Source organism: Vicugna pacos, chromosome 16 (assembly GCF_048564905.1).
Source record: "Vicugna pacos chromosome 16, VicPac4, whole genome shotgun sequence".
NCBI classification, from domain to species: domain Eukaryota; kingdom Metazoa; phylum Chordata; class Mammalia; order Artiodactyla; family Camelidae; genus Vicugna; species Vicugna pacos.
The window spans coordinates 6191302-6218342 of NC_133002.1; the positions used below are offsets into that span (position 1 = coordinate 6191302).

General features: G+C 50.6%; 1 protein-coding gene across 1 annotated transcript in view; it reads right to left on the reverse strand.

The window, feature by feature from the left end:
- The window catches only part of HNF1B (HNF1 homeobox B), a 51832-nt gene extending 28915 nt beyond the window's left edge, over positions 1-22917 (reverse strand). The window contains exons 1-4 of the mRNA XM_006213329.4: positions 22574-22917; positions 17817-18016; positions 12740-13004; positions 11069-11304 (exon numbers count right to left, since the gene is read on the reverse strand). Of these exons, the coding sequence (XP_006213391.1) occupies positions 11069-11304; positions 12740-13004; positions 17817-18016; positions 22574-22917 (1045 nt within the window). The remainder of the gene's footprint in view (positions 1-11068; positions 11305-12739; positions 13005-17816; positions 18017-22573) is intronic.
- Between the last annotated feature and the right edge of the window lie 4124 nt (positions 22918-27041).

A 27041-nucleotide genomic window follows, 5' to 3' on the forward strand; every position in this document is an offset into this window, starting at 1 on the left:
TGTTTTCTTGTTTCGTGACTGCATCTCCCACTGGAATGTAAGCCCCACGAGGGCAGGACCTTATCTGTCTTCTCCATCATCTCCTCAGCACCTTACACAGAGCCTAGACTATGCTCTGTGCCCCATAACAGTGAGTGACGAATGAATGAATGACCTGCACTTCAACTCTGACCGAGCAGGGGAGATGTGACAGTGGTATAATTTATCCTGTAAATCTCCCGTGTTTTCTGAGGCTAATGGGAGGCATGTATTTTGAAGGAGGAAGAAGGGGGAGTAAGAGAGAAGGAGAGAGGAGAAAGAGATTAAAACAGAATCCAATGAAGAGACAGCATTGATACATTTCACGTCGGAGGGCGCAAAGTGGGTGTGCTGATGAGTAAGTATGATGCGGCAGGATTTTCTTTTCATGTTGGAGACCTTGGACAGTGCTTTATTCAGTGTGAAAAGGGTCAGTGAGTTGCCTGCAGGGAACCTACCTTTCCCTGCCTCTTGAGGCCTAAGTATAGACCCATGGCCTAGGGTGACTTAAAGCAGGGGTGAAATGGGCACCTCCATTAGCACAGACTGACCATTTCTAAAAGTTTTGGGCTGCTGGTGGGGCCCCCCAAATTTAGACTTGCCATGTTAGAACCCAGTTTTAGGCCCCTCGGGTTGATTTGGGAGGTCAGAGGGATCAATGAATGGGGCTTTACCATAGCCGCATGAGTAGCTCAAATGCCTTTTTCTCCAAAGGAATCTAGGGTAAAACTAAGAAGGGTTAACGGTGGACATCGTTAGGTCTCAAGGCTGTGGGGGCAGACAGAGCCCTGCTGCAGTCTGACTCCTGGGGTGTCTTTTCTGAGAGGCTGCCTTTACGGGCAGGGGTAATGTGGCTGCAACAAAGGCCCTGAGGCTCAGGGGACGAGAATGATGATGCTCTAGTGAGCCGGGGTAACGGGAAGGCTGTAAAGCCATCAGCAGACTGAGCCACTGGGTGTCCACATAAAAGTGAGGGCCCATAAACAGACATCTGTATTGTGACCGAAGGGCTAATAAAATTGCCTTAGAAGAGAGACATTTTCCCCAGCAACCTATTCATAAGCAGGACCCTACTGGGAAGTGACAGCCAGGGAGAAGATCGTTTGAGGCCTGGCAAGTGTCAGAGCTGCCTCGTTACGGGAGCTTGCCTGGCCAGACCCGGCCTCGTCATCACCATCATCATCATCATCACCATCATCATGACAGATGGTCTCTGATCACCCGGCAGGCTCATGGAGGCTGGTCCCACGGAGTAGCAGGTGTTGGGCACCAAGACCCTGGAAGGGAGATGATTACTGGCTTCCATCGACCAGGAGCACCAGTAACCCCCAGAGACCTGGTGGCTGCCTGGAGCTGAGCAGTCTCCTTCCCGTCTCTCCAGATGACTGATTTGCAATCGATCCAATCCCTTTTCTAGACCTCAGTTGCTCAAGAGAAATTCAGGAAGAGGAATTCTTGCTCTTTTCTTGCCTAAGAGATGCTGGTAAGAGATTAGAAAACAAACTAAACTAGTTGAACTAATCAACTAGTAATCTAAACTGAACTAATATGCTAAACCAGTAGAAACGGAGTTAGTGGGCCATCAGGGAGAAAGAATACTATGCCCTTTGAAAGCTTCTTGCTAGCATTTAGCACTGAAGGCTTTTTTTGGTGAATGGTACGCTTTAGTTAAGCTGTATTAATGGAAGTGGAGCTAGATGACCTTGTTTCTAGAAAATTTAAAAAATAACATGCATGTAAGTTCTGCGGAATGAAACTAATTCCATTCAGTTTGAAAGTGAGTAGCAGACTTATAAAACAGGGGATTTATGCATTAAGCTTTTGGACAGGAAGCACTCGATAAGAGACACTGTCATTCCACAAACATATGGAAGGTCTACCATGTGCCAGGCACGGAGACAGAAGGCAAACTTGGGCTCCGATGAGGGTATAGTCCATATTTCTACCACTCGGAATACGTACTCGGTGAGCTAGATTTTTAGAGACTTCGGAAAACTACCTTCTTCGTGGTGAGAATAAGACACTTGGTTTGTTTCTTTTTTTTGGCAGGTAAGGATGCAAACCCTATGCTCCACCCGGCGGCAGGGTTCTCAAGAAGAAAGAGAAGAAGGCTCATTTCTGTTTCCATCCTTAAGACACCGGGACATAAATTAAGCATCAGTTTCGTGCCCACCGTGCAAACTGATGTTACACAAATGGGAAATGTTGTCCAGAGGTTTTCCATCCTTGCTGAGCAATGGCTTCATCGCCAGCCCAATCCGACAGGTGCCGAGGGGGAAGAGGCACCCTGCAGCGGGCAGGGCCAGAAGGCATGGGCAGGCGGGCTGCCACTCAAAGACCCTGAAAGCGTTAACCTCCAGCAGTTATAGGTGTCTCGTTTATACCCATTATAAATCTGTTTATTGTGACTGGCCCCACCCAATCTGCTGGTGCTGTAAAGCTCTAATGGTCCCTAATAAAGGTGGAAGGCTTCTAACAGCACGCAGTTCCCGAAATGGGGAAGGAGCGAGGGAGTGAGGGAGCACGGGAGGGAGAGAGACAGATGATGAGCTGAACAATAAAATATCACAATGGCAAAGCTCCCTCTCTCTACTTCAAACAGCAGAGCCCTGGGTTCTGGGGATTCGATGCTACACACACTCTCCAAATAATAACGTGCCAGAGCTGAAAGGTCTCATTTGTCAGATCTCTAAGACGTGAAGTGATTGACCCAAGGTCACCCCTGCTCACTAGTGTCTCCGGTCTCCTGAATCATAGTCCCGGGCCCTCACCTGGGCTGCCTCACCGCTTCTGTTTCAGCAGGGCTCCATCAGGACTATCGCCAGCGCCTTCAGACTCTAGCCTTGTTCTAGCCAGCCTGGCGATGCCCAGCCCTGATTATACACCCAAATCACTTAGGGAGTTTGTTGAAACTTCTTGTGCCTGACCCCTTGTTCCAAATTCTGATTCTCAGAGGTGTGGATGGGGTATTTCTTTAATGGAGGTAATGGGGATTGAACCAGGACCTCATGCATGATAAGCACGTCCTCTGCCACTGAGCTATACCAACCTCCCCTTGCTACAAGACATGGGTATTTTGAATGAGCTCCCCGGATGCCTTTTACGTGGCCTCGGAAGGAGAATTGAGAACCACAGGTCTTGCCAATACTTGGGTTTCATTGTTTCTGATGTCTCAGATGACAAGCAGGGTTCATAAAAAGGGAAACTCTTTGAAGACGCAACTGCAAACCACAGCCTCATCCAGAACCCAGGGAGAACCAAAGCTCTTCCTCTCTCTCGACACCCTGAGGGTTCCTGAGTCAACCTGATGACTCCTTCCTGGTCAGGCACTGTGCTGGGCGCAGGTGTTTGATCACAATAGCCTGAAGGAGATAGGAATGATAACCCTTATTTTGTAGATGAAGAAACAGAAGCTCAAAGAGGTTAAGTCACTTGTTTGAGGTCACACCGCCAGATGGTGGCAGAACCACAATTCAAGCCCAAGCCTGTTTTGGGTGCTGCCCCTGGCTACCCAGACACAGCCATCTGAGGGTGGTCCCTGACAAGGCACCACCTGTGACCGGGATGTGAACTTCCTCTGGGAAAGTTATTAAACACTGAAGATCATCTGCATGGTGTGTCTCTAACTTGGGAGGGCATACGTCCTCCCAAGACACATCAAGAAATTTCTTGACTTCCTGAAGGCCCTGGAGAGGCTGAGCCTCACTGGTCGACTCCCCAGTGGCTGAAACTCACACAGGTGTGTTTGGATGGGGCTGCTGAAGCCAGAACAGAGGGTAATGGGGAGGGATCTTAAGCAGATGCCTGCTCACAGGTAGAGGAATGTCGCTTCCAGAAAATCAGCCCTTGGGAACAGCTGAGTTCACTGCAGGAAGTTCATTCACCCACCTTCTCACTGCCCTTTGGCCTGACGTTTGGGGGAGCCTCCTTCTTAAGAAAAACACCCATTAAGCTTCTCAGATTTGGCCTCCACCAGGAAAATACCACACCCCCTCTAATTGGCAGGTTCCCAGGGCTAATTACCAGCAAACAGGGGTACTCACGCCTCCTTTAATTAAAGGAGAGAGATGTCTTATTAGGTACAGGAAATTCAGGGTCATCTTATGTACGTGACCTCGTGCTACGTGGTCATGACCCGCCCCGTCTCCCCGCATCCGTGGTTCTTCCCGGCTTTCTCTCACTGTTTCGCAGATTTGCGCAGAAAGCCTAAAGCACTGCAGATACCTTACAGATGGACAGAGCAGTCCTTCCTGGAAGAAGGATTGCCTGCCTCGGACTCAGTGTCCTACAAGGAGCCAGCCTGAGTCTGCTGCAAACGCCAAGACGAGTATCAAGTGGAACTACTCAAGTTCCCTACAAATCAGGATTGAAAGAAACCTCCAAGATGGACAGAGAGAAAGGGGAAAAAGAAACCCAAAATCAAGGCTCTGCAAGGAAATGATTTATGCAAGCTTGCTACATCTGGGGTGCTTTCCATATATTATCTCACTTAATTCTTCCAGCATCTACGTGAGTGGGTGTCCCCATTTTATGCATGGAGAAACTGAGGCTCAGAGACCCCAGAGGCTTGCTCAGGGTCACATAGCTAATAAGTGGCCAAGCTGAGGTTGGAATTTAGGTCGACTTCCATAGCCCATGATTTTGTTGCTATGCCCGCTGGATTTATAAAAGCATATCCCTAGAGTATCTTCAGTGTTTTAAATGTTGGTGTTATTGATGGTCAGATATCTGTGGCACAGCCTAGGCACTGGGATTTTTAGAAGTGCCCCAGCTGATTCTAAGGTGTGGCAAGGTGTAGGAACCATTGTCCTATAGCAGGGGGTCAGCAAACTGTGGTCTGCAGGCCAAAGCAGCCTGTTTTTGTATGAACCCTGAGCTCAGAATGGTTTTGACATTTTAAAATGATTTTTAAAAATTAAAAAGGGAGGGAAGGGTAGAGCTCAAAGTGGCAGAGCACATGCTTAGCACATACGAGGTACTGGGTTCAATCCCCAGTACCTCCTCTAAAAAAAAGGAAATAAATAAATAAACCTAATTACCCCCCCAAAATTATAAAGAATATTTTGTGAGATGTGAAAATTACAGGAAATTCACATTTCAATCCCCATAAATAAAGTTGATTAGAAGACAGCCAGGTCCATTTTTTTAACGTATGGTCTCTGGCTGCTTTTGTCCTCCAAAGGCAGAGTGGAGTGGCTGTGACTGAGACAGCATGGCCTGAAAAGCCTAAAATAGTCACTGTCTGCCTCTTTATAGAAAATTTGCCAACCCTGATCCTAGAGTTCTTATGAGCAGCTAGGATAACCATGATTGAATGCATTTGACTTTATTTTGGGGCTATGTTTCATGTATATATTTATCTATATATGTTTCCCCCCCTCCTCATTTGTCTTTGATTTTGCGGCATTCCCATCAAGCAGTCAGCTTCAAAGACCCTTGCCTAGTTCTCTGTCTCTCTTTCTGCACCTTTGGTACTCAATTCTCTCCCAGCTCTTGTCAGTTTCCATCAAACCTTCAACAAAAAGACTCCAAGGGCACTTCTCCCAGAACCTTCAGGCTGGGGCAATGTGCTTGCTTGCAGGCAGCCTCCTTCCTCCTCAGAGCTGATGGGAGGCAGCAAGGAGTCCTTGAATTCTCTAAGGGTCCTCCAGGCGGATTAGGCATGCAGGGAGGGCTGCCTCCGGTGATAGAACTCCAGTATCTCCTCGGCCCCTTTGTGAGGAGGCTGGAGCACCCCCAGCCCAGGCAACCCAGCTTCTTTGTATGCAGACCAGGCTTGGTCCACTATCAGGCGGAGGCTGCCAGCAGAATGCTCTGAAGGCTGGATCTCTTAATCTCATTAATATCCTGATTGTCTTCCCCAATCTAGTGGCAGCCGATGGGGTGGTACCCGCAAGATAAAATGACCTTCGAATTCAACAGATAAAATGGCAGGCAGATAAAGTCCCTCCGAGGAGAAGACTGGAGCCTCGGCCACCGCAGAGCTCCAAGTCAGTGTAAATGTGTTTTTGAAAATAGCAAATGACTCAAGGCAGGATCTGCTTCTCTTCTGAACTGAAAGAATCTACTACTTAGGGACAATGGGGCTTATTTACTATGGGGAACTTTGCTGTGGAGATGAATATTTTTACAACTGCCCTCATAAACCCCCTCCACTCGGCCGCTGCCCAGGGAGCGGGCAGGGCTCCAGAGGTGAGCCGAGGTGCCTGCACTGTCTCAGAAGCCCCATTAAGCTGTTAAGGCATTTAGTGTCCCAGACAGTGCTGACTGCAAGGGCAGTTCAAATCCCCACCCAGTTGGGGATGGGGTCTTGAAAGAGGGGGCTTTGATTCCCTCCCTGGGCAGGGCACAGAGTCCACCTTGGTCAGGGGCAAGAGTGGGTGGAGTGGCGTGGGGAGGGGGAAGTGGTAAACTAGCCAGACTGCGAGACCCCCACCCTCATCCCACCTCCTCCGCCATGTTCTCCCAAAGCCACTTTGTCATTCAGAGGGGAACAGTAAAAATGTGGGGCAGGAAGGACCTGGGGGAGGATTTTGTGTGCCTGTGTGTTGGTTTCCATGCCTGAAAGTTCTTGGCATCTGCATTTAAAAAAGAGAGAGAGCGCGAGGGTACATAACAGCTCCAAACCTGTCTCTGACACTTACGAACTATATGAACCTGGGCAAATTACTTACACTCTAAACATCTCACCTTCCTTGATTGTAAAATGGGGGTGAGGATATGGATGGTTTCTACCCTACAAAGTTGTGAGGATTCAATAAGATGATGCGTGTACTCAGCCCAGGGCCTGGTACCCAGGAAGTACTCAATCAGCACCAGCTGCTATGATTATTCAAATTTAGTCACAACTGGGCACTTTTGAGATTTCCTTGGGTCCTGCAGATTTCAGCATCAGGGAAAACCACAGCAACCACGTGGGTATCCTGGCCGAGAGCTGGGTTTGTCGAAGACCCAGGGTTAGATTTCTGCAGGCAAGTTAGGAGGAGATGTAAAAGGGGCAGAGTGGGAGGCAGGAGACAGGATTCTCAGGTTCTCAAGCTCCGATCTGACCATGGGGGCAGTCACATCCTCTGGGCTTGGAGAGAAAGGAATAGAATTTGAAGGGAGGGAGGAATAAGCAGCCAGAGAAATAAACGTCTCCTCTTGGGTAAAGAGGCTATGTGGCTCAGGGTATCCAAAGGTTATGCTGGGAGGGCTTGTTCTAGGATGCCCCTGTCCCTCACTTTCTTTCCAGGAGAATGAGCCTTCATCTCCTTCTCACAAGATGATACAAGAGGGAGGACGTGATGTGGGGGTGGGGTGAGTGAAAGCTGGTGAAGACCTCTGCCCTGCCCTTGCTGTCGCAAGGCAGCCAGGTGAGTTTGTCGGAGGTGGTTGGGTGAGTTCCCCACAGACTGGAGCAAAGGGTACCACACACAAGGCCACCACAGATGGTGCAGTTGATCCTAGGGCTCGGGCCAAGGCTAGCCCTGTTTCCAACCCACGCCAACTTCCTCCTCCTCCTCGGGCTGATCAATACAGGCACCAGTCTCCAACCAGCCCGCTTCCGTGCCACAGCCCTGCTCTCTGACCTTTTGGGGGCCTTTCTCTTGATTCCGCTCCAGAATGGAGGTCTGGGCCATCACTCCGGGCCAGCTCAATGGCCTCAGAATGGGCTGTCACAAGGCCTATAACCAGGGACAGCTCCTGCTGGCGAGAGCTGGGATGGGGGGGTGTGGATAAAGGCCTTCCCGGCTGAAGATAAATGGCTGTCCACAGCCTGCTACAGTAACTCCGGGCCCCCGAGAAGAGCAAACAAAGGCTGCCCCTGTGACACTCACTGGAAAGATGAAGGCCCGTCAGCGGCAGCCAGGCTGGTTCAAAGCCCCAACTTAATTGTCAATTAAGCATGCATGAGGGAGACAAAGCCATGACAACCCCGGGCTGCATGCTGGCGTGTGATTGTAAAGCCGGGAGGGGCAACGCTGAAAACAGCTGATTCTGCTGACAGTGTGTTTGGAGGGCACCTTGTAACCAATCAGCCGCTGACAGAGGCAAAGTGCTCCTCCTGCCACTCCTTTTGTGCCGGACATTCCAGGACCAGGGTCACACTGTGGTCACCGTGGGCAAGTGGGCCACAGCGCCGTAAGTGTGGCGGGGAGGGAAGGGGCTCAGGTACAGAAGGGATGCTCTCCTGTCCAGGAAGAGGGGTTGAGGGAAAGATGTGTCCCGAAGGTGCCTCCAGTCCTCCTGGATGCGAGGCTGGTGTTTGGAGGGGAAAGTGAGGAGAGAGTGGGGGTTTGGGGGCTGGGGACCTCATCTCCCCAGCTTGGCCTCAGAGGTTGCTGGTAACCTGGAGCTTGGTCAGAGACCAGAGCCGGGTTGTGGGGACCGTGATGGGAAGTATACAGTGAGAAGTGCAGGCTGAAGTCTTTCCTAAGATCTGGGCTTTAAGCCTGCTGTCTGCCCGGCCCCAGGGGCCTCCCCAGGAGCCCGTGCTGCCCGCCCCGGCAGCCTGAAAGGGGAATACGGCCTGGTGCTCGCATCCTGCACCCCAGTCCCAAGGTCAGAACATCTCCCTGCCTCTTAGGAAGACAAGTAGTTATGGTTTCTTGAGAAAGACAGTGTTTACACCCTCTCTCATTTAGTCCTCATAGGGGCCTGATGAGGTGGGTACTATTTCTCCATTTTACAGACAGGAAACTCCTCAGAGAAGTTATCTGAATTGTCCACAGTGCAGTCCTGGGAATTAACCTGGCCGGTTAGAACCAGGATAAGAAAAAAAAAAATGACACAAATGAACTTATTTACAAAACAGAAAGAGACTCACAGACATAGGAAACAAACTTTTGGTTTACCAAAGGGGAAAGAGGCGGGGAGATAAATTAGGAACTTGGGATTAGCAGATACAAATTACTGTGTATAAAATAGATAAATAATAAAATCCTACTGTACAGCACAGGGACCCACATTCAATATCTTGTAATAACCTATAACGAAAAAATATGAAATAGAATCTATGTATGTATAACCGAATCACTATACTGTACACCAGAAACTCGTTAGTGTTCAATATTGTGTTCAACATTGTAAATCAACTACACTTCAATTGAAAAACAACAAAAACAACTAAATCTAGATAATTGTCCTTGGGCGTGGACAAAGACTATCTTGATGAACGCTGAGTGAAAATTAAGGGGGAGGGGAAGGTAGCCACTGAACATATACAGTGTGCCATATTATTGCTCCACAATAATTTGTATTCTACAGCAGTTTCTCTGCGGAAAGACACACAAAAGCCCCAAAGATAACCCTGATCCCCAGCTGGTTCTGGGGACTCCATGCCAGCACGACATCTTCCCAACTAGACAGCAAGCCCCTGAGGGCAGGGATGTGTGTCTCCATCACTAGCGAGGTGCCAGGACTCAACACGTGTCTGAGCCGAGGCCAGTCCAGGTTGGGAACTGGCGGCCTGGCTTCTGGTCCTTATTCTGCTCCCATTGCTCTGGGTTAACTCAGAAAGTACTATCTCTTTCTGGGCCTCAGTTTTTCTTTGAAGTCCCTCCCAGTTCTAATACTTTATGATTTTTTCAAAAAGGTCGCGCTTCCCAGGGTCCCTAGAAAACCCACTGCCAGTGGGACATGCCTTCTCAGACTGATTGGAGGGGACTCTGGGCTGCGTTTCCCGCCCCCCACCGCCCAGTGCCCAGTACCTGTCCCTGTCCCTCCAGCCCCACCTCTCTGGCTCTCCTGTCACTATGCAGAACGCCTAAGCCAACGACCCCGTGGTGACCTCACCACAACCCCAGCTTGTCAGAAAGCTGCTGGGCCTTTGTTTGGCCTGCAGGCTCCCTGACTTTGGTGTGGAGATCACAGGTCCCAGCACAATAGCCATTGTCTTCTCCATAACGCCCCTTGCCCCAGCCACGCCCCCAGGAGCTCCCAGATCCAGCTCCGCGGATTCCTTCAGGCAGGCGGCAAGCACCCCTGCCTTTCCCAGCGTCAGCCACTGCTTTGAATTTCTGCGAAGGGGCTACGTTTCTTGGCCATCAGGCCAGTGTTTTCATCTGGAGGCTCCTCCGCCTCTCAAGAGTAACCCAAACTTTCTCTCCTGTGGCTAAGCCCTTCTCTTCGGTGGGAGTAGGACACAGAAAAGCTCCCGTCCCTGGCCTAGGTTTCATGCTGAACAGTCTCGGGCTCCCAGAGACACTTGAAGAGGTCCTGCTAGGGGAGGAGGGCATGGCCTGGAACAAATGCTTGGAGACTGCCCAGCTGGTGGCTCTGAGCCTGTCCCCAAGACACAGGTCAGCTCCTAGATCGCAGGCCTCTCCCATCACAAGGGCAACCAGCAGGTAAGGGGGAAAGCAGTTTCAGAACCATCCCCCACCAAGTTAGAAATGGTGCCTGCTCTCCTTCTGCAAGCCCTTCCCCAGAGCTGGCAGGAGACCACGTCACACTTTGTCTACACAGACAGCAAACCAACCTCAGGAAGCACATCCATTCCGGGAAGCCGGCTCTCTTGAAGAACTAAGCCCCGGGGGAAGACTGACACAGCCTTCAGCATATGGGGCTGCTTTCTCACCAGGAAGGCATAGGATCCCATCCTGACAAGCCCATATCCCACAGCAGCACACAGTAGGTACTCAACCAATTCGGGCCAACTCACCACTACAAAAATCTCAAGTGACAGACCCCAACCCCCACCCCTCAATTCTGGCGGAGCACAGACACCAACAAACAGAGGCCCAGGGCTCCTCCTGCTGCAGTGGGCCAGAGCCCTGAGGAGGCACACGGATGGCATGGAGGGTCTGCCTGCAGTGTAGAGACGGCATACCAAACAGGCAGCCTTCTCCGTCTCATCTGGTGGCGGCTCTGAGCCACTGAGTCAGCAACCACACAGGCAGAGAGCGGAGACGAGGGAAGGATGGGGCGAAGGGCTCCCTGGCCACAGCCGCATGCTGTTTTCACGAGACTATTCCAGCAACAGGAGGGGCGGCCAGCCCTAGGCCCACGTTCAAAGCGTTTCGTCCACTGAGAAATCTTGAGACCCGCGGGGAGGGGCCCTGCTTACCTGACAGCTTGTTTGGAGGCGAGGCGCTGGGCTGGTGGTGGGGGGAGCCATGGGCGAGCAGGGTGTTGAGGCTGTGCGTCTGGTTGGAGCTGTAGGCGTCCATGGCCAGCTTCTGCCGGAACGCCTCCTCCTTCCTGCGGTTTGCAAACCAGTTGTAGACGCGGACCTCGGTGACCAGGTTGGAGCCCAGGCCGTGGGCTTTGGAGGGGGAGACGCCTCGCTGCAAACATTCTGCCCTGAGGATGGATGGAGGGGAGACAGTGAATGAGGGCGAGGGTCAGGGGTGCTGCTGCTGGCGTTTGGCCTCAGACACTCAATCCCAGGGGCCTAGGGGAGGAGGGTGAAGAGGTGGAGGGTGGATGGGAGCCTGGGGAAAAGTCCCATCCTGAGAAAAGGCCAGCTGGCGTGGTTATCTGATGAGATGGCTGGAGTCGGGTGGAACACAGGTGCAGAGCAGGCTCCACTGCCCCGGAAGTCAGGGGCTTAGCCTCTGGGGGGCCCTTGACAAGAAGAGGGGAAGCCAAGGGGCAGGCAGCTCAGGGGGACAGTCCCAGTGGGCCTCCTGACACCTCCTCATGTGGCTTTTCTTCCCAGCCTACAAAAGGCAAGCCCCTTGGCTGGCTCTGCTAAACCCCTGAAAGCACCCTGAAAGGACTTCTGGTCTTCCAGGGTTTGACACCCTACAAGGGTACCAGGGAAGCCAGATCCCTTATTCACACAGCAGAAATCCCTCCGAGGGGCAGGCTGGGCGACCTGTAGAGGAGGCTAGTCTCTGGGTTTATCGTCACTGATGAAACCCCGATGCCAGATGTGAGAGAGAGACTCTGACCCCCCTCTCACTGGCAGGGGGACGGAGCAAAGCACAGGACTCTGTGACACATACAGGCAGAGCGTTCTGCCTCCCCACACCCGAGCCAGACCTCCCTGGCTGTATCCTCCCACTGCCAGACCTGGTCCAGCCCAGAGACAGAGAGAGAGCACAGGTCTAAACCGGAGCAAAGAGCAGATTTTTTTCAGAAAGTCAATGTTAGAGTCAGGGCGGGAGGGGACAGGAATGAAGCAAAAAGATATCTCAAGGATGTCTAATAGTTTTCTTTAAAATTCCACATCATTAAGATACCAAAAGAAGGCTAATCGGTGTGGGCAGAGCGGACGGAAGATCTGGCCAGTTCCTGTTCCCCTGCTAACTTTCCTTCTGAACCGGTGGGTAGACAACATTTGGTCAAGGCCAAAGCCAGTCTGTGGCTGAGGGACAGAATTTCCCTGATCTATAGGGAGGTCAAACACATGATTCTCAGTTCATTGGCATCGTATTTTAGACCAACAATCTCCAGCATTCCCGGGGGTAACAGTTCATAGGGGTATGCCGCAGAAAAACATCCCGCGGTTAACAACCAACTCAACAACGTGGAGTTTCTTGACTGCAGGACTTCTCAGAGCCTTTAACATATTAATGTCTGTCGTGACACCCTCAGAGGAAGTAGGCACATGATGTTTCTCAAGCTGATTTCTTAATGACTAGAAATGAGGGTTCCGTGGAACACGCCTTGGGAAACCCTGCTGTAGCCACACTTATCTGGATAACTAGCATCTCAATTTTCCAGGACTGAGGGGATGGAGCTCGGTCCGGGTGCTGGCCCGCCTGCTCGAGGGAGCTTCTGGTGGTGTTACCTGTTGCACTCCTCCACTAAGGCCTCCCTCTCTTCCTTGCTGGGGTTCTTTTGCCGGTCGTAGGCCTGGTACAAGATTTGCTGGGATGCGGGCCCCCATTTGAACCGGTTGCGACGCATCTTCTTGTTGGTGGGCTCAGAGCAGACGTCATCGGACTGCCCAGGCCCCTGGCTCTGTTGACTGAACTCTGGAAAGAGAAACAGCAGCTGATCCTGACTGCTTTTGTCTGTCAAATTTCCAGAACTCTGGACTGTCTGGTTGAATTCTGAAAAGAGAAAGGAGTAGATTTGATAGAGTCTGGAGGCTTCACTCAGCAGACAGACAGATAGACAGACGGACAAAAACAGCTTTATTCCTCTCCCCTAAGTGGTGGGATCTGCCATTACTGCAGTAGGGGGTTGGCGGGGTGGGCCCACCTCAGTTTGTTCCACCAAAGCCACCCCTTTCCTTTCTTTGGAGGAGCTCAAACGTGGCCAGCCATTGTTTTCAGGACAATTTATGATTATTATTTTTTCATTGGCTCACTGGTGCTCAGACGTGAAGCAACATTCTGAATCCCAAAGTCTGGGGTTTTGACAGCAAGGAGACGCGTTCAACCAAGTCTCAGGTCTAAGGGGGAAAAGGCTCAAAGGTACAACTGGCACTTAGACAACATGTTCAGAGACTGAAAAGAGCCCTCTCCACCCCTCCACACTCTCCTCCTAGGTACCAAGGATTAACATTATAATGTTATGCTCAGAGCAGAACTCCAAACCCAAAACCTTTTGACTGCTGCTTTGAAAGAAATATAATTAAACTTTTGTATTAGAAAAAGAATAAGCTCGTTAGACCTCGGATAATTCCAAAGGCAGTGTGTGTGTGTGTGTGTGTGTGTGTGTGTGTGTGTGTGTGTGTGTGTCTGGGGTCATTTATGATGGAAACAGCCCAAAAGGGAAAGGTCTTACAGCCCTACCCGCCCATTTAAAAGATGACAAACGCAGAAGACAACAGGCAAACTCAGGACCTTGCTAGGAGTGGTGTTTATGAGTTGGAGAAAGTAAATGAGATGGCATTTGCTCCCTGTGTGTCCAATTCCCAGGACCCAGGCACACTGTGACCCTCGATATATCCTGGTTGAATGAATGAAAGACAGCAGCTCGCCCCTGGCCTCTGGCTGCAACGAGATTTGATATTTGCTTATGGCAGAAGCAGCCTCGCTGTCCTCTTCCTCGCATCTGCATGAAGCAGGGTTCATCGGGATGGTTAATTCCGTGTTACAGATGAACAAGCAAGGAGGCCGAGCACCCGGCTGAGCAAGGACACATAACAGATTCATTTCCTAACTCCTGGGCCCCGTGTTCTGGACCTTGATGTTTTTCTTTCTCAGTTCCTGGAGTTACTCCTGCAGGTCTTGGAAAATCCTCAAGGTCCAAAGTCAGGCCACTACTTGGTGCCTGAATCCCCTCCACAACGCTACCACGTGGCCTTCCGGCCCCTCTGCCTCCAGCCATGGGGCACTGACTACCATCTAATGGTCCATTTCCATTTTGGCCCATCACAAGGAGCAGAGGGCCCCTGACCAGCCTGGACTTAGGACCCCAGCTGCTGCTGGTGCTCGGCTTTGTTTAGCCAGTTGCTGACCGGCCAAGTTCACGAGCCAGCTCCCGAGTCGGTGGACTGAATGTGTCAGTGGGGCGTTTAATTTGGGCCCCACCCACTTTGGGTGATTCTCAGGCCACTTAGGGCTCTGTTCTCACTGGTTCCCAACAATTCCTTTAGATACCGGTGGGGGTCTCTGCCAAGTTTACTGGCAGGAAGTCACTGACTCAATGAGATAATGTGGGGTCTCAGCCAAGATACTTAATTCCTGGTCCCTTGGCTTCTCTGCCTGTGGAATGGAACTGGGTGAAACACTAAGCGCATTGAGGAGTCTTTTAGAACATCTGCCCCAAGTCAGGAAGATGATGATGTCGGCGACCACCCAAATTCCTATGCAGGTTACACTTGTCAGAGTGCTTTCACACTGCCTGTATTATTTGGTCTTCACAGCAGCCATCTAAATGCAGTGACTTTAGGGACAATCAGAGGGGGAGAAGGAAGTCCCCTGCTCAGTGGGTGTCTGTCTCAGTGTCTCCTCTCCTCCCTGTGGCTCTGTGGCGTTATCCTGAGTGACAGCCAAAATCTGAGGTTCTTCATTTAATGTGAACAAACGTCTTCACAGTGAACATTTATTGGACCATTTCTATGGTGAGGTGTCGTACAAAGTCCTCCAAATGTATCCCTTCATTTAATTCTCACAACCTCACTGGGTGAGAAGTATTGTTATCTCCATTCTACAGACGGTGAAAATGAGGTTCAGACTGGTTGAAGTCACATGGACTTGGGGCAGGAGCCACGATATAAACCCAGCCTGTGGACACTAAACTCATAACCAGTAACCAGTTAGCTAAAAACAAAACCCAAACAACCCGCCCACAAAATCTTCAAATCGGACTGAGGGGGAGGTAATGGAAGTGACCCCTGACGTTTGTCTGTGGTGGGTGTGACGCACACTCACAGCTGCCCAAATGTGGGGGGCTGCCTCTGGCTGCCCCCTGAGGAAGCAGCAGCCTGCTTGGCATCCAGAACCCAGCACATTCCCGGATTAGCCGGGCTGACTTGCCGGCAGGTTCTCAGAGTCATCTAAGCTCTACTACCTCAAGACCCCAGCAGCTCAATTTTTGAAGGACTAGGCTCCCACACGTCCTCTACCCACCACCAACTCTACTCCATTTCCTTCTAGATTACTGTAAGGGCGGGGTGGGGGCACACAGAAAATGTTCATTGTCCGTAAAAATTAACTCAGAGAAGTTGGCTTCAGCAAATTCTTTACAGGCTCAGGAGCCAGCCTGGACAAGGAGAGTCTATCTGTGTAGACGGGCACGTGATTATTACCATTTATTATTTCTAGTTTCTCAAGAAAATTTGTTGTCATGTGTCATCTTTTTTTATTCTCTCTGCTCTTTCCCCTGCCAACCACCACATTCATTTGTGTCCCTTTTTCAATTCATCTCACTTTCTAATTTTTATCCCATGCTTTCCTGTCTTGTAGTCATCCTTCAAGAATTGGTTCATTGTGCTGTACACCAGAAATTAACACATTGTAATTGACTGTACTCCAATTTAAAAAAAAAAAGAGCATGCATAAGAATAAGCAAAAAAAAAAATTGGTTCAAATGTCACCTCCTCTAGGAAGCCCCCTGTGATGTCTCTAGGCAATTTAGCAATTCCTCTGCTGCCCCTTGTGTATATATTTATAACAACTCTTAGAAAGCAGCTGTCATTATTTACTCAAACATCTCATCTCCCTCATTAGGTTGTATGTCCCTGGAGAAAAGAACCTGTGTATCTCACAGCCCAGCAAGTGCCTGGAACCTCATAGATGTTTGTATAATATTTACAGAATGAAGGGATGCCTCTGAAGCTTTGTGTCTCATGGGACTTTTAAACGATGATAACAATAATTTAAAAATCCCTTGCAGAAACTGTCATACATTTTTGTAAAATGACCCTTCCCAAGCATCTTGAGAAACTTTCTGGGACTTCTGTCTTTTTAGAGGCTTCCAACTGGCCTTTCCTGCCACTCTCTCCTTTTCTGAGGGAAAGCCCATGGAACACAGAGAAGCAGCTCAAACTGGAGATGCTTCATGAGGCTTGGGTTGGAGTGAGGGTGGGTCCCAAGGGTTCTCTGGCCTTTGGAGACAATGGCTCCTGAAATGTTTCTTGGGCTTTCCAGGAATTACAGGGAGTTGCTTCATGTCAGACACACAAATTCTTAAAGACCTAGTCATGGATGGTGGATCAACCCAGAGTTTAAAACGGGCTTGTTCCCCTCAACAGCAAAGATCTCTCATTTTCCTTCTTCTAAACCTACCCATCTAATGCTTCCAACAAAAGAACAATCACCACAATACGAGATGAATGCCTCAACTCTTTCCTTCCACCTTGAAGGTCCTTCCAGCCCACAGACATTGAGACAATAAACACTGAAACAATCACTTCAGGGCAGTGTGTGACAGAAAACAAGAGTGACTTTCAAAAGTGGCCATCCGGTGAGAGGGGAAAAAAGCCCAACCCAGAAAGTGGTGGAAACTCATATCTTGACAAGGACAGGGAAGCCACAGCCCAGAGGATAGCATGAGGGAATGGCAAAAACTCATACAAAATTTTCCTAGGAAAAGGGCTGGATTGAAATAATTCAAGTATAATGTAACAGTATACTTTCCTAAAATTAAAAAAAAAAGTAGGTCACTGATACTCTTGTCATTTAAATGCAGCTCAAACTTCCCTAGACTTTAAAACAAAAATCTCTCAATGTTATTGAATAGAAGACATCTTGGGACAGAAAGGAAATTTGGGGACGAGGAAGAGAATGACAAGAATCAATGGGTCGGAGCTGCAAATGCAGACACTTCTCCTGTGTCCTGCCTTAGCCAGTAGCAGCTTCTTCCTTCCACAGGCTCACCAACTGAGGCCTCAAAACTCTACCGATTTTGGTAAATGCGACTAAGCATCTCAAATTGCTTTAGAACTCAGATGTACCCTCCACTCCCCTCAGATCACAGGGTCAGGTACCGAATGTAGCTATATACACAAAGGCTTCCAATTTTTTATACTTTTTTCAGAGGGAAGGAAAAAAATAATCGTGATCAATATTACTGATTGCTATTAAATGTCTTCCTTGGAAACTCTGATCTGTGGTCATGTACCAAGTGGAGCTGCTTGGCTAACTTTGGGGGTGATATTCCACTGTTACCTACTTGATTTTAAAGAGAAAGATGCTGGAAGCAGGGACCGAAAAATTCAAAGTGCGCTGCACACACTGAAGGGCTCGTCAGAGCAACTGGCTGGGTGCTAAGAGACCGTGGGAGAAGAAAATGATAGAAGCCAACCTACTGTACAGCACCTCTGAAGGCCAAATCCACTTGCCAGCTCCCTTACACCTGCCAAATGCTATGCAGACCTTGGTGATGAAGAGGAAACTGAGGCATCCCACAGGGGTCAGGGTTGGGGCAAAGGTCACTTCGGGTTGAGGCAGAGGCAGGATTAAAGCACTTACGTCGGAGGATCTCCCGTTGCTTTCGGACGTACCAGGTGTACAGGGCAGCCCGCTTCTGGGTTTTCATCGGGGTGCCCTTGTTGAGATGCTGGGAGAGGTGTGACTGGTTCAGACCGGTGACATCGACCACCTCCCTCTGGGGGATGTTATGTTGCTGCATGTAGCCCTTGATCATTTTGGCAGCCCTCCAAGGGTCCTCGCTAGACAGATAAGCAGATGGTTAGGATGCTGGTGGAAGATGTCTGGGGAGAAATATTCTCTTTCTAGAGGTTTGACTTGGACTCCCTGCAAAACTCTGACCTCTACCTATTTCTCCTCCTGTCCAAGTTACATTCTTGGCAGAGATGCGAGGCTAAACTAAAACCTAAACATAAGAAGAGATGAAAGCTCCTATAGAGAACATGCCATCTCTTTCATCTGAGATTAGGAGGACAAAGAGGAAGATGACTTCCCAACTTCAGGAATGGGAAAGTATTACCAGCATTCTCTCTGGCAAAACAGAAGGAGAAGTTTCGTTTAATTTTGCTTTCCTCTACTTTCCTGGAATGTGAGAGACTTAAATAGCAAGAGGCCCACTGGATAGTGGAGATGCCATGAGCTTAGGGCTGGGCTGGCTGATCCTACAATGATAGGGGGCAGCATTCGTTTCTAAATCCACCTGGACCGCTCCCACATTATTCTCCTTCTGAGTGAGTGTCTCAGTTTCTTGTCTTATAAAATAGGAGTAAAACATTGGTGTCCACCTTCTGAGAAACAAGGAGGATGTCTCAGCCAAATGTTAAACAGTTTTTAGAGTCCTAGAAAAGTTTTAATAAATACAATGGCATTCCTTCCCGGGGCTGAAGAATTCCTGCCCCTGAGGTGAGGCAAGTAAAGTGAAAAAAAAAAAAAAAAAAACTTCACAGCCCTGCTTTCCAAATAAGAGCAACCGGAAGAGAAATAATTTCGGTTTCTGGCTAACATATTAACGATCTCAAATGCCGTGTTTTCCTGTATTCTTACATTTCTCCTCCGATAGGGTAAGCGTATCTGGAAGTTAATCTTTCTCATAAGTGTCAAGCTTGGAATAAGGACTTGCTTATAACTTTCCATTTCTCATAGACACAGGTCGTGCAAAAAGCTTCTTTAGAACAACGTATTAGTGTCTTTGGATTTATTCAAGATGTTTTCAACTTTGCCAATCTGTTTTCTTGCTTATTGCATAGGTGGCTTAAAAGTGAGAGATATAATTGAAAACAAAAATTAAGAAAACAGCGCACAGTATAGAACAAACGTAGGCAAGAGGCAAGACATCCACATAAACTATTTGTTTAATGCAGCTACATATTTAACTTAAACCCAGCACGTCTTTACTGTATGTTGATGTACATGATAGACTAATAGAACATGAAAAAAAGATGGGAAAAATTAGTTTCAGAGGTAACAATAAAAACTGCTGTAAAGCAGAGGCCAAAACAGATACAGTGTTGCAAATGAAATAACTGATTTATTTCTAAATGATGTTTATGTCAAATAAAATTAATTTTGTTTAATGAGTTTTTAAAAATCTAGTAATTAAACTGAGATTTTCATAGGCATTTGAAAAATTGTGATCAGTTTAGCAAGTCTTTGATATCAAGTCTGTGAAAACACAGGCTTGAGTAGAGATGTTTTTGAGAAATGCAAACTTCTCAGAGTAACTATATACAGCTTAACACACTTCTCAAGTATGTAGAAAGGTACTTTCAAGTAATACCACGTAATCAAGTAACAACAGGAACAAAAAATAAGGAACTGCGTCTCAGTTTCAAACCTGGAGAATTCGCCTTGAGTAAGAAAATAATGTAATATTTTGAACCTACCCAGGTAAACACCAACGCTCATTTAAAAGCTTATTTCTGGCACATATTTCCACAGATATTTCTAGGGTGGAAAAACACTTTCAAAGGATACGAACAATAGCTTCGAAAGTTAGAAAAAGTGGATTTTAAAAGTTAATACTGCTTCAACAGATTCTTTGACTTGGGGGGTTTTGTTTAAATTTCTTGTGTCCGTTTCGTGTGTCTAAGAAACCTAACGTAATAGTGTAATGTTCTAAAAGCGAATGAGTTCGTGGAAAGAGTGAATTAGCTTAACAACTGGGAAGGTTTAGAAAAAGAAAAAAAAAACAGCCAGGAAACCCTTACACACGATAGCCAACCTTTCAGCCCGCATCAAAGGACTAGAGTCGGGAGTAAGATGGCGCAGTTACACCTTTACAGCTCTGACCACATAATTCTCTTGTCCTCACCGGGTAGAGCCCAGAGGGCGGATTATGTGTCTGAATTTGAAAATGCAGCCCGTGATCAGGGGTTCCCAACCCGGATAAGCACAGATCCGGAGAGGCGCGCGCGGGCATTGTGCTCAGGGCGCAGGTGTCAAACGTCCGAGCTCGGCGTCCGCCTTGCCAGTCCAGCGCGATCCTTCCCAAACAATGCCTTGGCCGCCCACGAGCGGAGAAGCCCCGGACCCCAGCACAGACTGCCGCGCTTCTTCGTTAAGAAGCCTCATCCCCGGCTTCTTGAGGAGCAACCGATTTTCCCGAACGCCACCGGACGCCAGCCGCCGGGGACCTTCCTTTCTCGCCTCCCTCTTCCAGGAGATGGAAAGAGCGGACAGGCGCTTCCCAGAGTGACTTGTCTTGTTCTTCTCTTTCCACCTTAGGGGAGCAGGGTGGGCCAAAAAGGGAGTGCGTGCGTCTGGCGCACAGGAGCCGACTGTGCCGTGACCTGGGGGCCGCTAGCGATTTCTTGAAAAATGACTTTAATCAAGTCCGACCACTCCCGGTGGTGGGGGAGGGAAGGCTGCATCCGCTAGGGAAAGGGAGAGGAACCTTGGGGTCTTTCCTGCGTCCCCCGCCCCCAGCGGGGGTCTTGGGCCCCCTGGCTTCGCTCCCCGCCCCCTGGAGCCCGGGTCTCTGCGCAGGGAAGAGCGCGGAGGTCCATCACCCCGGGCCGGGCCTGGCTCTCCGGCGGCCGGCCTTGCGGCGTGGGCTGCACGGGGGCAGCCTGGGTCCGGCGCCGGGCCTCGGCTGGGAAGGCCGGGTCGCGCGAGAAGCCCCGGGTCCGCGTCCTGCTTTCCTTCCCCCTCGAAGCTGCGTTTACAACTTCGCCAATGAATAACCCGCCTCTCCGTTCAACCTAATCACGACTTATTGTGTATCTTTCTGTTGATGATTTATAGAAATAAATTAATAACACCCTAACTCCACGTGCTGCAGTTTATATTACATCTCTGCCGCGTCCAACCTGGCGCGGGGCTGGGGGCCCGAGAGGCGCCCCAGGTTGCCTCGGGTTTCCCAGGTCCTTCCAAAACCCCGCTGGAATGCGGGCGCCTGCGGCCAAGGCGGATGGGCCTAGGCCTCGCGGGCCCCGGTGGCGGGCGGCGGGCGGCGGGCGGCGAGAGATTGGCTGGTCCTCCAGGCCCGAGTCAACCTGCGGGCCGCCCCGGCGCCCCAGCCGCTCCCCTTTCGACTCCTCTCACCTTCCTGCACCCTAACCCCGGCGGGGGAGAAACCGCCGCCACTGGGGGAAACCGCGAGGGAAGAACCTCAAACCTGCGAACTGTAGCAAAATACTTTCGGGAAGTTAAAAAAAAAAAAAACCTAGAAATTCCCCCGATTGTTTTTGCTAGAGAGTAAGCCGCCAGGTCCCCAGGTAGCAAATTCAAATGCAAGGTCATATCCCAGACCAAACTGCCGCCGCGGGCGTGCGACCCAGGCTGCCCGAGTCCCCGACGCGACTTCGCTTCTGGCTCTGTCTTGAGCCGGCGGCTCTCAAGTGTCCGAGACCAAGCGAGGGGCTCGGCCCTAAAGCAGAGTGGCCGGGAGCGACGTGCGGTCTAAGGCAACCGCTCGGCTCCTTGGATAATTAGTAACCAGCTGTCAAAGCTCTAGGCCGGTCGGGAAGGCTTAGCAAACGACCCCGGGCCGGGAGACAGACCACCGGCCAGCCTGCCTGGAATCCCCGGGGACGCCGGGGTGTCGGCTGTGAGATCCGGAAACGCCCTCCTTTCTCCGACCAAATCCTCGGCGAAATGGGGTCTTGGTCGCATTTACCCCTCGCTTGCTTAGATATATGGTTTCTTTTGCCCCTTGCGGGTCCACCCTGACCCGACAACGTGCAAACATTTCCTTTCTCCATTCTAAACGGGCTTTGGGGATTCCGGATAATTCTCAGGCCTTGCACGGGCGCTGCAGATGGGAGTGCCCACCAGAGAACTCGCGCCCCCAGTCCCGGCCCGGGTGCCGCCAGGCTCTTTGCAAAGTACGGCAGGGCAGGGCGCCGTGCCTCAGGCCGGCCTGCGTTTTCCCGGGAGGACCGCAGAGGCTGCGTCCGCGAGAAATGCTTGGCCTGGGGCTGTTGCGGGCCCGAGCCTTGGCTCCTGGGACTCGCCGCGGTTTCACTGCACCCACTTGCACCTTCAACCGCGTAGGCAAACCTCGGAGCCAAGAGCTCCGCAGCTCGAGTTCTCCTAGGCTAAGACCCAGCGCGGCCGGGAGGGCCCCACGGGTCCGGGGCGCTGGCCTGGGCAGGGAATCATGAAGCTTCGGGGCTCGGGCCGTCCGGTAGAGGGACTGGGAGGGGTCCAGGTGTTGGGAGAGAAGGGAGCACCCCCCCGGGGGACTTCTCTAGTGGGAAACAGACTTGGCAAGAGTGGTCGCGCTCAGTGTCGCTCAGGCACAAGGCCTGGGGCTCCCCGGGCTCCGGCACACACTCCGCACCTCGATCCGCGCCTACCTGAGCATCCGGTCCACCTCCGCCCGCTGCTCCGCCGCCTCCTCGGTATTGAGCGCTTGCAGCTCCTTGAGGATGGGAGGGGTGTCATAGTCGTCCCCGTCCTCGGAGCCCTCGTCCCCGGATAAGCGGCCCTTGGCGTGGCCGTTCGTGAGAGTGTGGAAGACTGGCTTGGTGTCCGGCTCTGCCCCGCTCCCAGGGGACAGGGGCAGCGTCTCCAACTTCACCCCGAAACTCGGGGATGGTAGTAGCTCCTCCAAGGCCTGGACCAGCACCTCCTTGGTGACCCCGGAGCTCAGCAGGGCGCTCAGGAGTTCTTGCTGGAGCGACGTGAGCTTGGACACCATTTTCCAAGGACAGAAAAAGAAGGGGGTGAGGGGGTGGGTGGGTGCGAGAGAAGAGGGTGGAGGGGAGTCTCACAAGCGAACCCCCAAGTGCAGGAACCCCCCCACCCTTCAGCTTCCAGACACCTGTTACTCCCCGGGGTCCCGGAGTCTCCTCCGAGAGGAGTCAGAAAACTTCTAACTTGCCATGATCGCCACCATTAGGCCATATAAGACATGCAAATTAGTGGGGAGGGCCCGGCTTTCGGCAAGATGCAAATGGGCGTGGGGAGGGGGGAAAACCGAGAGAGGGAAAGCATGAGGGGCAGACGGGGAGAGCTGGAGACCTGGGCCGGGAGCGGGGCTGCCAGGGTCCATTGTACTCACGCCGGGGGGCTGAAGACCTTCTTGTACTGGTTCTGTTTATCAGCCAAACTTTAGCTGACCTTTGGACTTGTTAAACAAGTAGCTTGCAGCCTAGAGTGGAAGGCTCCGGGACTTTTCCACCAGCGCGGGTCCGGCTCTAGTCCGGAGAGAAGCAGAAACTGCGCTTCAGGGGTTCAGGTGAGAGCTGGGGGAAGTTGGGGTGCTCTTGGAAGCAAGAGATGGAGGAGGACACGAAGAGTGGAGACCCTCCGAGGCGTCTCAACCGAGGTAGGCAGTGGGCCAGGAAAGCCAGTCGGGCGGAGGAGAAACTGAACTCAGGGGGAAGGATGCGGTGACCTGGGGGAAGGGGCGTGTTAGGTGGGGTGAGGGTGGATTGGGGGGGGCTTCATTTGGTTCTACCTGAGTTACGGGTCTGCAGACCCCAGGCCCTTACCAGCCGGGTTTGATGGTTTGGATTTCAGAACTGCGGGCCGCGAGAGCGTAGGCGAGGGGTAAGGAGGCCTGGAGAACCCTTGGGAGGAGGCACCGACTAAAGGAAGTAGCCAAAGTTGAGCTCCCCCAGCAGCCGGGCTGCACCAGCACCCAGCCTGGCTAAGCCGCCGGGGAGCTGGACACCTGGGCCACGCTCCTCTGTTTAAACCCGGGATACCAAAGTGCCTCCACTTTCGGGGCAGAATTAGGATTGCAGGGCCTCCTTTCTAAGAGTGGAAAGCAAAGCTTGGTCTGCAGCTGGATGGATAGTTGGAGCCGCGTGTCCTTCGGGCCCACTGATTTCTGGTTTATTCGCAGCTCCAGGACACAGCGGTTCCCAGGGCCAGGGACTGGGCTCTGCAGAGGAGGTCAGCGCGGCGGTGGCAGGAGTCTCCCACGCCAAGTTAGGAAGGTGCTGACAGAGCCGCCAAGAGAAAGAAGTATTTTTCCACCCTGGCCTGGCCCGGGAAGGAAGCTGGGAACCTTTCAGCACTATCGGAGTTTCCACCTGCGTCTTCCCGGGGCGCCCGGGAGGAAGGAAGGATGCAGGAGGCTCACCCAGACCTACAGGCTGGACTGCGCCTGCAGAACAGGGGAAGGGGCTTTTTAGGATCCATCGCTCATAGTCCCATAGTTCCAAGGGCAGAGGATAACCTCTTCCCCACCCTTAGCCTCAGGTTTGTCATCTGGGAAATACTGATACCTAAAGTGCAGGAGGTGGGGCATTGTATGCATGGAATGAGACCCCCTGTGAAACCCCACGGTCTTACAATAGCATTCACACTTTTCGGTCTAGGAAGGCACGAAGCCAGTTCCCAGTAGTGAAATCTAGCTCCTCTGGAAGTTTAGGATTCTCAGAATCAGGCAGATCCAGCGCTGGGGTTGGAGGGACACGGAGGTTAGGGACAAACATTCAGAGTGAGCAGGGAATTTGCAAAGGAGCTTCTATGCAAATTCTCCTGCCTTTCCCACGTTTAAAAGACAATTAGGAGGAAGAGGGGAATTTCAGCATGGGTTGTGGGGGAGGGTCAGCAGTTCTCTCTGCCTGGTTTTGGATCAAATCTAGGTGCACGAGAGCTGAAACTCCACATGTGACTGATCCGAGACAGGCTGCTAGAAAGCAAGGCTGCCTCTTTGAAATACAGGATCTGCTACACATGCCTGGGCCACCCACGAGAAAGGGGTGGTTGTGTGCTTGGAGCTCCAGGGGAGGTTTACACTATCTCAGTGTCTTTCCTGGAGAGAGGGGTAATACGTTCATAGAAATGAGGGCCCTTCATTTCCCCTTATTGTCTTCTAGTTTGTTGTGACATAAGGCAGATCCTTGGCCCTCACAATTCAGCCCAATGGGAGAACGTTCTCTGACTACCCAGCTCCCCTCAACCGGGATAATGAAGTGTTCAGAGTAAATATCCCTGAACAATCCCTTTCTCTCTGTCTTTCACTTGCTATCATGATAGAAGCAGTCAAGTGTAATGAAGATCAGTTTCTGGGCTGAGCTGGGAAACCCCATTAAAAAACCAGCCATCACTTCCCTTTGAACAACAAGGCTTTGATTTGTAGTTCTGACTACTGTGTACCCAGTCGGACTCTCAAGCTTCCTGATCTCTCAAAATGCAGGTGTCAGCAAAGCCATTCTTCCCCAACCCCAAGCTAACTATCTGAACGTACAGGAAGTTGCACAGAGTACAGGGAAACTTCTGAAGACTTCAGGTACGTCTTCCAGGTAATCTGGCCATTCATATCCAGCCTCTAACTCTCCTGTCCAGGTCTACCTTGTCTATGCCCCCTGGTGCAAATGGGTGCTTATCAAGTAACTGCAACTCTAGATCTGTGAGCCGTCCAGTATCTACCCCTTCATGTGGGAATTTAAAAAGAAAAGGGTCAGTATCCCAGCAGGTAGTCCTTCAGGATGTGGGTCAAAAATGCCAACCAAGTGAATCATCTCATAAAACCCTTTGGTTAAGCTTCCCCCAGATAGAGGAAGTCAATACAGTTGAAATACCCTTGTTTATGCCTCATACAGGATAAAGTAGTGCTGGACTGATAGAGTAGCTCCATTTTTTAGATGGGAAAATAAGACATAGGGTATTTTAAAGAGGTGGCCTGTGATAAGTTAACGGGAGGGCTGAGACTGGGGCTCAGGACTTTTGAGCAGGGCATTAGGATGAAAGAGGAAGGTCTCCAGTGTTTACTGCTTTGGGAGATGGGAAGTTAAAAGGGGGCATTCTGTGATTCCACAGCAGAGAATAGAGGGCAGACACTGGAGTCAAACAGACATAAATTTCCATTCTCCAATCTGCTTAACCAGCTGTGCAAATCAGGCACATTGTATAATCTTCCTGATCTTCTGTTTCCTTATGTAGAAAAGCGTAGTAATACTCTACTGTGCTTTTGTGAAGATTAAATGAGTTCATAACTGCGGGTTCCTGCATATGACAGGTTTAGAAAGACGCAGCACATCACGAAAACGTGTGAAAAAGTGAGGCAGCTGATCTCTTTGGGCTCTTTTATTTCCAGCTTTTTTTTTTTTTCAAGAGTTACTGAATTTGAAGAAACCACATTAGGCTCTTCTACTCAAAAAATGAATCCACAGCTCAAACACCAAGATTTTCTATGGGAAATACAGTCCCTGATCCAAGATAATTTAAAATCCACTTGGCTTATCACTCTGTGAAGGTTTTCCGGACACCGTCTTGGAAATTTCACACAATGCAAATGGGCTTCCTCTGGACTCAGCCTCTCCTGTAACTTCACAGCACAAGTGGTATTTCTTTTCTGCTCGTGTGCACACTGTCTCCCTCCTACTTTCCATGATTACCCAGATTTGCTTACAGTAGGGAGAGCCTGATCCTCTCCATCTTCTGCTGCTCTGCTCTCCAAGGCTTTCGCACTGATTCAGGAAAGTCTCTAGAAGGCCTCAAAATGAAATCATCTCTAGAATAAAACATAAATACTGCCTTATCCTAGTCTGAAGAAGGTTGGGACCTTATTGTCAGAGAGCTGTGTTGCAGTCTCGAGAAGATTCTAGACTGTGGTGTGAAAACCTGAGTCTCCAGCTTTGGGTACAATGCTCTTTTCTGGATAACTCTTCACCTCCCAAAAGGCTTGGCTGTGCACCTTCTCCGATTCTGCCTTTGAAAAATGGCCAGATGGTCTGGATGAACATTGACGTTCCCTCACTTTCCTGTGATTTGAAATCCCAGAATTACCAGTGTGTCCATTTCCAGGCCTTTGGGCAGATGATCCCTGAGCTCAGGCTGGAACTCTGGGTAGTGCCGACTGTTGAC